Below are 11811 nucleotides of genomic sequence, written 5' to 3' on the forward strand. Positions count from 1 at the left end.
AAAGTGCCCCGCCCCCGCAGCTGCAAGAATGACTCCTGAAAAGTGCCCCGCCCCCGCAGCTGCAATCGCTCATTAGCTGTCAGGTGCTTCCCGAGGCCGTCCCCGCCAGCCCCCCCACCCCGGCACGTGGGCCCTGCAGAGCAGCCTTGGAGAATTCAGACTGCGAACCCTATCAACAGCCCTGGGACCCCTGGGGCCACAGGGACCAAACTGAGCTTTGGGCCTTGGCAAGCAGCACACCCTCCCCACAGCACAGCTGGGCCCACATGGCTGGTACTGGAAGTCCCCCAGCAAGAGGGCTCCCTGGAGCCATGAGGGCCCAGGACAGGCCTCAGCAAGAAGTTGCCAGGCTGGATGCTGCGGCCTCATTCCCGACTCCCAGGACAAACTGCATTTATCCGTGCTTGGGCCAGTTTCTCAAGTTTCCCCAAGTAACAGAAATGGCACGGCAGCAACCCTGTCGGGACAAGCCTCAGTGACTCAGTGAGAATGCTACAACCTTGTGGGCATGAAGATCAACAGGAGGGGAGATGTCCTGACAGGACAGATGCTCCTTCTGTGTTTCCTTCTCGGCATGCTGTTTGTCATAACCATTTGGTGTGACCTGGCAATGCCCCCCTGGGTATGAGTGAGGCTCCCAGTGGGAAGGGTGGGCTGGTCAGGGTCCCACAGTGAGCTGATGACAAGCGTGACGGCTCATCTGATCCACTGCCCTACATCTGGGCTCAGGTTCTTTCTAAAAAACCACAGCATCTGAACCCAAAGGAGGCAAGGTCGGGATGAGGTGGCAGGGGGCAGTGGCAAAGAGCTCAAGTTCTAGATTCAAACCACCGGGTCCAGATCCCACTCCACCACCACAAGCTGTGTGGCCACCCTGCGCCTCAGCATGCCCAGCTGTAAGGGGCCCACGGGACAGATCTCAGCTTGGGGTGCTGTGCCCAGGAGGGACAAGGAGCAGGGGGAGGGCCTGATTACCTGCCGGCAGCCTCCCCATCCTTCAGCGGGTTTGGAATCTCCTCGCACACAGTCAGGAGGGCGGCTGCCAAACACACGGAGTAGGCGGCACTGGAGCCCAGCCCAGCCCCGGTAGGCAGCTCCGACCACACGGTGACGTCCAGGCTGGGCAGGGCTCTGAAACACACCAGGCGGCAGAGCTCTGACTCTCCACAGGACCCCTTGGAGGTAGGTGCTGGCACCATCCCCATTTTACAGATGAGGAAACTGAGGCTCGGGAAGGCTAAGAACCTCATACAAGCTAGAAAGTGACCCAGGGTTTGAACCCACACTGTTTGACCCTCAGCCACATGCAGCCCATGCCCTTTATCACCCCGTGACACCACCTCAACCAGGAATGTCCCTCTCTAGGAGCTGGCTTTGCCAAGGGCAGACAACCCAGATCTTATCGTAACACAGGCTTCACTCTGCTAATCACAGAGTTCCCTTGGAGCCCATGGGACATGGCCCAAGCATGCCTCCCTGGCCACGGCACAGAGAAGCCACCCAGCAGATCCGAGAATGGACTCTGGCTTTGGTTCGGCTGAACTGAAAGGCCAAAAGAGGCAGCGTGAGTTAAAAAGACAGGTGTTGAACTGAAGAGAACGTAATTGACTTCCCAGCTCTCAACATTTACTAACTAGTTATATGGCCCAGAGAGTCTCTAACTCTCTGGGTCCCAGTTTCTCCCTGTGCCAAATGGAGAGGGTGTCCTTCTCGTGAGGTTGCTGTGAATACTGAAAGCAGGACATATATATATATACATATATATATATATATACATATATATATACATACACACAGACACAGACACACACACACACACACACACAGACACACACACAGACACACACACGGTCTAGCTTGGCCTTCCCTTGTAACTCAGTCAGTAAAGAATCTGCCTACAACGCGGGAGATCTGGGTTTGACTCCTGGGTCAGGAAGATCCCCTGGAGAAGGAAATAGCAACCCACTCCAGTATTCTTGCCTGGATAATCCCATGCACAGAGGAGCCTGGAGGGCTACAGTCCATGGGGTCGCAAGAGTTGGACACAACTAAGCGACTAAACCAACTAAACCACCACCAGTATGGTGCCTGGAACGCAGCAAGGACAGCTGATGGGTATTCAGAGCCTGGAAAGGAGCCCATGTGCTGTCTAGCGGCCAAAACTTCGGCTCAATCTCGGGGGCAGGCTGCCCCAGCGCTCTCTGCCCCAGCGGCACACATACCTCTGACTCCGGCAGATAGACAGGTACAAGTAGAGGAAGGCCAGCACGGCCAGGCGCTTGGGATCCACACAGTCCTCGGAGAAGCCTGCCACATCCTTCAGCTTCTCCACGTGTTCTGCAGTGAGCGCTGCGCCATCACTGTGCCCTGTCACACAGGCAAACAAGCATACGCGAGTGGATGAGAAGGCCTCGGTGGTTTTACAGACACCAGAATACAAAAAAACGGAGCCATTCCAGGCGGCAGAATCTGGAGACTCGTGGGCTCAGGGCCCGAGCACCACAGCCGAGGCTGTTGGTGGACTGCAGGCTTGGGAGGCAGGCAGGGTTTGGGTGGGTCCTGACTGTGCCAAAGCCTGGTTTTCTGACCTTGAGTAGGGGACTTAACCTGTCTGCACCTCAGTTTCCCTGAGGGGTAAACAGGTAACAGGGGTATCTCCTCCCAGGATTGTCGCAGAGATAATAAAAAAGGTACAGAAAACCCTTAGTGCTGCTCCTGGCATGTAGTAAGGGCCTAATTGCTAGTGGTTTTCAAACACACACGCATGTACACGTGTGCACACACACACACCTATCACTCAGAGGCCTGGGTTTGACCTCCATGGTAGAATATCAAAACTAAAGGCCACGCGGCTTCCCTGGTGGTCTAATGGCTAAGATTCCAGGGTCCCAGGGCAGGCGGCCCAGATTCGATCCTTGGTCAGGGAACTAGATCCCACAGGCTGCAAGTAAGAGTTCACGTGTCACAACTAAATGACCCTGCACGCGGCAACTAGATATCCTGTGTGCTGCAACTAAGAACCCAGCGCAGCCAAATAAATAAGTAGATATATTTTTAAAAGACTGCCCAGTAATTTAAAAATTGCTACAAAATATTAAACACACACACACACAAACTAAAGGCCATATCACTTCCCCAATATTGCCCTCTCCCAAAACATAGTGAGAACAGGACAAGTACATCAAGCGTATATGAAAGGTGGAGATTTGCTTGGGTGGAAGGGAAAGGCCAGCGTGTGGAGAATTTAAATTTTAAATTTTAAATAAATTAATGTATTAATAAATAAGTAAAGCTATTCTTAGGGGGGACAGGAGGGAAGACACCCCCAAGGTGACGTGCCTTGGGTCCCTCAGGGACAGCCTGGGATGACAGCCCAGCTGTCCTCCTTCCCCTTCTCCGCAGGGCCCAGCCTCTTCCCGCACCTGGTTCCTGCTCCCTGAACTTACCCAGAAAGCTGGTGTCCAGCAGCTGAAGGCTGGCCACATCCCAGGCCCTCCTGACGCCAATGTTTGGTAAGTTGAGGCCCACTTTCCCATTGCTGTGGGGCTGAAGCCGGAGAAATGTTCTCAAGTTCAAGGCCACTGCTAGTGCCACCTAGAGAACAAAGTTAGATACCAGCAGTTAGCCTGGGGGTTGTTGGCAACATGCATGGCTTCTGACTTACGTACTAGCACATGGGCCACTCCGAACTATGCCCTTGGCAGACGCTTCTCATCAACTTTGGCACCTTCTTCATAAGCACAACTGCTATCAATTAATTAGGAGTTAATACCTACATATCTTTTCCCTTCCCACGTAAAACTCAGAATTTCTCAACACCAAGGGACGGCTTCCCTAATCACCGTGTTTTCAAAGATTAATATAAGAATGTGAAAAATGACAGCAGGGAGGAGCAGAGAAAGCATGGCTTTAGGTTCAAGCAGACAGGGTCACTCCTAGCTCTACCGAGGTGTGCGGGACCTTGAACAAGTTGCCAACGCTCTCCTAAGCCTCAGCTTCCACAGCTGTAAAATAGGACAATAAAAGTTTAACTCTGAGGACAGTTTTTAGAGTTAAACGAAATATGCATGTCAGACTCCTTTGCAGGATCCTATTCATTTTCCCCAAGAGTTTAGTCCTTAAACTTCATCTCTTCTCCACTGAAGCTTACTTCCTAAGTGACTTCATTCCGCTCACATGGCTTTCTGTGTCATTTTCTTGCTATCTTACTGGGTGGGCCAGAGAAGTCCTTCAGAGAGCCTAACACCTGCCTTTTCTTTGCCCAGCTGGGAAGAAACTGACCTCCTCTCTGACCTCCCAGGCTACGCCTCAAAACTTTCTTTCAGCTTCTTCTAAGATTAGCATCAGAGGACTTCCCTTGCTGGTCCAGTGGCTAAGACTCCACGCTCCCAATGCAGGGGGTCTGGGTTTGGTTCCTGGTCAGGAAACTAGATCCCACATGCTGCAACTGCGACCCAGCACAGTCAAATAAATAAATAAAATATTTTAAAAAATATATTAGCATCAGGGGACTTCCCTGGTGGTCCAGTGGTTAAGAATCTGTCTGCCAATGCAGGAGACACAGGTCTGATCTCTGTTCCAGGAAGATCTCACATGCTATGGAGCAACAAAGCCTGTGCTCCAGGACCCTGAGAGCTGCAGCTATTGAGCCCACGAACCACAACTACTGAAGCCAACTTGTCTATAGTCTGTGCTCCACAAGAAGAGAAGCCACCACAACGAGAAGCCTGCACTTGCTACAACTAGAGAAAGCCCTCACGCAGCAACGAAGACCCAGAGCAGCCAAAAATAAATTTAAGAAAGAGAAAAGGCTAGTGTCCAGGAGCAGCAGTTCCCAACCCTCAAAGGTTCAGGGGGCCTTGTACCTTGCCGTGGACCACGGCATGCTCTCCATGCAGAATGACTTTCCCTGGAGCAGACACCAGCAGGACTTCTGACAACATGGCTCCTGGGAGTCCTGAAAAGGAAAGAGAGAGAGAGGATGGAAGGTCCCCAGACCTCAGAGAACCCCTAATTCAAGCACCCCATTATAACAAAAAAGGCAGCTACCATTCAGCACTTGCTGTGTGCCCCAAAAGCAGTGCGGGGAAGCAGTCAGCGAGACACACCAAAAAATCTGGGTTCGAACCCACTGCTCCCCAGTGATGTCATCTTAGCTAGCCACACAGCCATCAAATAGCCACGAACCTTAAAAGTTACACAGGGACAGTAACTATTTACCTTAATGGGTTTTGAGAAAGTTAAACTAAATAACGCAAGCAAAACACTTGGCAGTGTCTGGCACACCACAGTCAGTTACTGATAGCTCGGTATTACTGACTCTGGTTTTGGTTCCAGCTTTTATTAGTACTACTATTAAAGGTAGAAATTTAAATGAAATTATGGACTGGAAAGAAATTTTTTCCTGGGCATTTTCAGGCTGTTTCTAACATTTCACAATTAGAAACAAGTTGCAGATAAACAGCTGTTACACCTCCCCACCCCCCTTTTTTTTTGCACACTTAAGTCAGGATCTCTGCAAGACAGAGTCCTAGAAAGTGACTTGCTGGGTGTGCGGTGCACATTTTAGATTTTTATGAATAATGCAAAGCTACCCTGATGGCTCAGACGGTAAGGAATCCCCCTGAATGCAAGAGACCCGGGTTCGATCCCTGGGTCAGGAGGATCCCCCAGAGAAGGGACTGGCTACCCACTCCAGTGTTCTTCCCTGGAGAATCCCATGGATAGAGGAGCCTGGCAGGCTACACTCCATGGGGTCGCAAAGGGTCGGACACGACTGAGGGACTTAAAAAACAAAAAAGAAAAAAACTATCTATTTAAGGCTTTACTTCAGTAGCGTGAGAGCTGAACCGAACTATGAGCTAAGTGCTATTATGACCCCAGTTCCTCAGGGAGGGAAACTCAGACTCCGAGTGAGGAGACCTACTGCTTGTCAGAGATTCAAAATCCTGTCCGTTTCCAGGTCGCCGGCTCCTGAGGACGGATTCTCAGAGCTGAGGAAACAGCCTGAGAGGCAGGGAGCCCAGTCCGGGGTCGTTCTGGGTCTCGGCCTCGGCCTTCGCGCCACCCCGCCTCGCAACCCCAACCTCTCACCTGTCGCTTCGGGTGCTCTGCTCCCGAAGCCGAGCCGCTCCAACACTCCATACCCGAGCTCGCGGGTACGCGAGGTGAGGCGGCTTCTTCCTTCCGCCAAGCCAATCAGGGCGCACGAGCCTAGAGTTCCCTTTACCAATTGGCTTGAGCATTGGCCAATAGCTGCCGTTCACCAAGTCCTCACGGGTTTCCCCGCCCAAATCCTTCCCTGGACCAATGGGAAGCAAGTCCCTGGGAGTGTCCTGCCCTGGGGAGAGAGCCACGGACCAATAGAAGACGAGGCTGAGCGGTGGCTCGGCCGGCGGTAGGTGGAGTCGCCTCGGAACCTGGACGGCAAGCTGGCGGGGTCATCCCTGGACTAGAGGCCTGGGCATGGCTGTGTGGGGCCCGGGAGGTCGCCTTGGCTTGCGCGAGTGCCTTGGAGCCCGCAAGCTATTGTGTCCCCGTTTCCAGAGCCGTGGCCCCCAGGGCGTGGAAGACGGGGACAGGTGAGTACCTGGCTGAGAAGTTAACTCGGACACCTGACCTGAGTTGTGTTGTCGTCGCTGTATTTACATCACACCGATGGGAGGTCACCGCAGCAATCGCCAGGTGACCTCCTCTTTAATCCTGACGTCACCATGGCAACGTGGGCTCCGGGGAAACCAGAGACCAAGATTTCTTAGCACGAGACAAGTCCAAACGAAACCCAGCATCCATCAGGACCGGGCATAGCCCACGTGAACCAGGAGGGTCATCTTGCTTGACCTCACAATCAGTAGGGGTCCTCAGTTCGGATCTTAACCTGTCTGCAAAGCAGTCAAGACACAGAGAGACACCAGCGCGTTGTAAAGATGGCTCTCATCACATACCTTGAAACTAGCACCCCATCCTGGACCTCAAAACCTGACTCACTCCAGTACTCTTGCCTGGAAAATCCCATGGGTGGAGGAGCCTGGAAGGGTGCAGTCCATGTGGTCGGGAAGAGTCGGACACTACTGAGTGACTTCACTTTCACTTTTCACTTTCATGCATTGGAGAAGGAAATGGCAACCCACTCCAGTCTTCTTGCCTGGAGAATCCCAGGGACGGCGGAACCTGGTAGGCTGCAGTCTTATAGGGTCGCACAGAGTCGGACACGACTGAAGCAACTTAGCAGCAGCAGCAATATGTTTTATAGATCCAGTAATTCAACCTCTAATAACCTTTTAATGTCACATTTTAATGTTGAAGTCTGTATTAAAGGTGTTGCTATTTGAAAATGCCTCTTTTTGAACCCTGTTTTGGCAATTCTCCATTTCAGAGTATACTTGAAGCTTCATAGTATGAAGGGTTTTTTTTCCCTTTCAAGAGCCCTTGGCTTGGGACTTCCCTGGTTTTCCAGTGAAAGTGAAAGTCACTCAGTCGTGTCTGACTCTTTGTGACCCCATGGACTATGCAGTCCATGGAATTCTCCAGGCCAGACTACTGGAATGGGTAGCCTTTCCCTTCTCCAAGGGATCTTCCCAACCCCAGGATTGAACCCAGGTCTCCAGCATTGCAGGAAGATTCTTTACCAGTGGCTGAGACCAATCTCCCAATGCAGGGGGCCTGGGTTCCATCCCTAGATCCCACATGCTGCCACTGAAGATTCCACATGCTACAGTGAAGATGAAAGAAACCAGGTGCCCAACTAAAGATCCAGTGCATGCAAATAAATAAAAGTAAATATTTTTTAAAAAGAAAGTACCTGGCTTGGTAGAACAGAAGTGATGGTTTGGGGTTGCAGAATAAGTTGGGCCAGAATCCAGCCCTACTGCTTCTTTCCTGGGTGACCTAGAAAGGTGAGTCACATCCTGTGAGCTACAGATTCCTCAGACATAAAATGAACATCATAGATAGTGCCTTCCTTTGGGGCTTGGGAATATTCCAAGGATAATAGCAGGAGATAATGCCAATAATTCACTTAGCACAGTGCAGAGACTAGGAAAGTGATCAATAAATTCTTTCAGCAAATATTTATTGAGTGTATTCATTGAGCAATGTAGTACATCAGCTACTCTGCAGGTACAGGTGTGACAAGACACAGAACTGGCCCACAAAGGGCTTAAAACTAAGAGGAACAGAGGGGAAAGATTTCAAGAGATCCAAGCTGAAGGGGTGAGTTCTGACACTAAGGGTACAGGTAGCAAACTGTGACCCACTGAAGAAGGTGTCTCACTGGATATGCCATATATCCTCACTCACCCTCTCTTGATGTGTATTTCTCCTTAGGCCACAGCCTTCCTTGAAGACTCCCAAGGTCCCCAAGATCTACACCAAAACAGGAGACAAAGGTAGGGGGACAGGTGAAAAATGCAAAGGAAGAGATGGCAGATTATGTCTGAAAGTTCTTCCATATTCTTTGCAGACATTAAAGAGTATGTGACAGATCTCAGTAGGCATCACCCAAGTGTGATGCAAACGAAAGATGCCCCAGATAAATTAAATGACAAGAGCAAGTTGCAGAACAATCCAGAGTTGGGATCCATTGGTTAAAAGTGTGTGTGTGTGTTTATATGTGTATGCAGAAAGGCAATGTGAAAGGTTACATCTTGGACTGTTACCTGAGAGAGAGATTGAATAGTGAGAGAGAGGAATGAACAGGCAGGCTTTCATTGTTTCCTGTACATACTTTTATCCTATCCTGTTATCTTTTGTAACAAGCATATATTGTTTTGGTAATTTAAAATCTGTCAGAACAGGGGACTTCCCTGGTGGTCCAGTGGCTAAGACTCTGCACTCTCAATGCAGGGGGCCTGGGTCCAATCCCTGATCAGGGAACTAGATCCCACATGCTGCAACTAAGACTCAGTGCATCCAAATAAGTCAATAAATATGGGGGGGGAGTATATCAAGATTAAAAATCTCTTTAATTTGGGAAGCAAAATATTTCTCACAGGGTTTTCTAGCACCTTCACTGGAGAAAGAAGACCCAAAGATGACCAAGTGTTTGAAGCTGTGGGAACTACAGATGAATTAAGTTCAGCCATCGGGTAAGGAGGACAGGATTGACCTTGAGTTTGGGTATGAGTGGGTCATTAGCAGGTGTGACTGAGGTGCGGCCCTCCAGAGCCAGTCCTGGAGGCTGCTTGCCCTCGATGAACCTGGAGGCACAGGGGCAGCCGGTCAGTTCCACTAGGCTATGGGCTACGGACACCCTTCACCCTCCCCGTCTGCTCGTGTGCTGCCTTCTGTCCCTGGCTGTGTGCCCCTGCCTCACCCTTCCCTCCCTGCTCCCTCACTGTGCTCATGACTTAGAAGGTGGTCTTGGGGAAGTCATCAGGATTGGCCAGGCCTTGCTGGGGTAACAGTGCCCACATCTCATGACTTGCACCACCAAAGGGATATTTCATCCTCTTACTTCAAGCCCATCCTGGGTTGGGTGTGTTTCTCTGCATGGCCTTCACTCTGGGACTCAGGCTGGTGGGACAGCTTCTGTCTGGAACACGATTACTAGCATTGGCCAGTAATCATGACAGAGGGGAAGAGAGATCAAGGCAATGCCCATGCTGGTTCTTAAGGCTTCCATGAAGTGACGCGCCATCTCTGATCATGTTTCATTGGCCAGAGCCAGGCATGTGGACACACCTGCCAGCGGTGGGGGTGGGAGGGGCAGCAAATATTAGAGAACAAAGTACAAGCCACTCAGGAGGCTGTTGGCAGTGTGAGCTGCAGTTACTGTCAGTGCTTGTTCTTAAGCTCCGGTGTGGCCTTGTGGGTGAAGGTCATGGTAATCAGATGGACCTGGGTTCAAATTCTCTCACACTTCCGACTGGCTGTGTGACTTCAGGCAGATCACCTGGTCTTTCTGAGCCTCAGTTTCCTATTCTGTCAAATGATCATAGTGTGAAGGACTTCTCTGGTGGTTCAGATGGTAAAGAGGCCACTTGCAATGCAGGAGACCCAAGTTCAATCCCTGGGTTGGGAAGATCCCCTGGAAAAGGAAATGGCAACCCATTCCAGTATTCTTGTCTGGAGAATTCCATGGACAGAGGAGCCTGGCCGGCTACAGTCCATGGCATGACAAAGAGTCGGACAGGACTGACGAGTTTCACTTATAATACATTTCAAAGGCAACAATAGAAATCAATGACATGGATTCAAATTCTGTCACGCTGCCGACTGGCTGTGTGACTTCAGGCAAATCACCTGGCCTCTCTGAGCCTCAGTTTCCTGTTGTCAAATGATCATAGTAAAAGTATCCAATCTCATTGGGTTCTTGTGAGGATGGAATGAAAGAATTCCATGTTCCCCTCTTAGTGCTAGGTAGCTAGCACTAATCACAATGCTAGCTATTATCATTATTATTAAGACCTACTTGTTCAGGGCTGCCGGTTCTCAATGACAGGCCTGAATAAATAAGGTTTTCAGGATGGATAATGGGAGGTGGAGCTAGACTGCCCGCAGAGTAGAGGGCAGACCCCTTGGTGTGCGTGGGAAGAGTGTGGAAAAGGAAAGGGAGACAAGAGGAAGCAGGCAGAGGGCTGGGAAGGCGGGTTCTAGCATCATTGGCTGTTCAGAATTAGCCAATCAGCAGCCCATCATCCCTCAGGTGACCTGGGGCCGGGGCCTGGCCAAAACTCAGCTGTGGATTCTTCTGCCTGTGTCAGCTCTGTTTATATGAATCCCCTGGACCCGGTCAGAGGAGGCACTGAAAGAGTTGTTGGCTGGATGAGTGATACGAAAAACAAATACCCCCAATCGTATGTAAGGTTATGGTGTTATAAAAACATTGTGGACAAAAAAATAACCCCTTTCCTGTGATAGCTCAGTTAGCAAAATGGTCTGTCCCCTGAGAAGGTATTACCTTCCAGCAAGACAGGGCTTCGCTGGTGGCTAGGATGATAAAGAATCTGCCTGCAGTGTGAGAGACCTGGGTTCGATCCCTAGATGGGGAAGATCCCCTGGAGAAGGGAATCTCTACTCACTCCAGTATTCTTGCCTGGAGAATTCCATGGACAGAGCGGCCTGGTAGGCTACAGATCTCAAATACTAAGTGACTAACACTCAAGACGGGGCCTCAGTTGCTCAGTCGTGTCCGACTCTTTGCGACCCTATGAATCGCAGCACACCAGGCCTCCCTGTCCATCACCAACTCCCGGAGTTCACTTAGACTCACGTTCATCGAGTCAGTGATGCCATCCAGCCATCTCATCCTCGGTCGTCCCTTTCTCCTCCTGCCCCCAATCCCTCCCAGCATCAGAGTCTTTTCCAATGAGTCAGCTCTTCGCATGAGGTGGCCAAAGTACTGGAGTTTCAGCTTTAGCATCATTCCTTCCAAAGAAATCCCAGGGCTGATCTCCTTCAGAATGGACTGGTTGGATCTCCTTGCAGTCCAAGGGACCCTCAAGAGTCTTCTCCAACACCACAGTTCAAAAGCATCAATTCTTTGGTGCTCAGCCTTCTTCACAGTCCAACTCTCACATCCATACATGACCACTGGGAAAACCATAGCCTTGACTAGATGGACCTTAGTCGGCAAAGTAATGTCTCTGCTTTTGAATATACTATCTAGGTTGGTCAGAACTTTTCTTCCAAGGAGTAGCATCTTTTAATTTCATGGCTGCAGTCACCATCTGCAGTGATTTTGGAGCCCCCCAAAATAAAGTCTGACACTGTTTCCACTGTTTCCCCGTCTATTTCCCATGAAGTGATAGGACCAGATGCCATAATCTTCATTTTCTGAATGTTGAGCTTTAAGCCAACTTTTTCACTCTC

General features: G+C 50.4%; 2 protein-coding genes across 5 annotated transcripts in view; one reads left to right on the forward strand and one right to left on the reverse strand.

Annotated features, from left to right (window-relative positions):
* MVK (mevalonate kinase) overlaps positions 1 to 6201 on the reverse strand; it is an 18888-nt gene extending 12687 nt beyond the window's left edge. For 3 of the 4 annotated variants that reach the window (XR_005722975.1, XM_040250916.1, XM_040250917.1), the window contains exons 1-5: positions 6094 to 6201; positions 4866 to 4957; positions 3447 to 3594; positions 2223 to 2367; positions 976 to 1131 (exon numbers count right to left, since the gene is read on the reverse strand). Coding sequence is in view for 3 of the 4 variants with exons in the window: in XM_040250916.1 (XP_040106850.1) it covers positions 976 to 1131; positions 2223 to 2367; positions 3447 to 3594; positions 4866 to 4943 (527 nt within the window). In the remaining variant the exon portion in view is untranslated. The remainder of the gene's footprint in view (positions 1 to 975; positions 1132 to 2222; positions 2368 to 3446; positions 3595 to 4865; positions 4958 to 6093) is intronic. The other variant, XM_040250918.1, reaches the window with a different exon arrangement.
* Positions 6202 to 6393: 192 nt separating this feature from the next.
* The window catches only part of MMAB (metabolism of cobalamin associated B), a 12996-nt gene continuing 7578 nt past the window's right edge, over positions 6394 to 11811 (forward strand). The window contains exons 1-3 of the mRNA XM_040250919.1: positions 6394 to 6581; positions 8326 to 8387; positions 8993 to 9086. Of these exons, the coding sequence (XP_040106853.1) occupies positions 6466 to 6581; positions 8326 to 8387; positions 8993 to 9086 (272 nt within the window). The 5' untranslated portion in view covers positions 6394 to 6465. The remainder of the gene's footprint in view (positions 6582 to 8325; positions 8388 to 8992; positions 9087 to 11811) is intronic.

Source organism: Oryx dammah, unplaced genomic scaffold (genome assembly GCF_014754425.2).
Source record: "Oryx dammah isolate SB20612 unplaced genomic scaffold, SCBI_Odam_1.1 HiC_scaffold_12, whole genome shotgun sequence".
Taxonomy (NCBI): Eukaryota; Metazoa; Chordata; class Mammalia; order Artiodactyla; family Bovidae; genus Oryx; species Oryx dammah.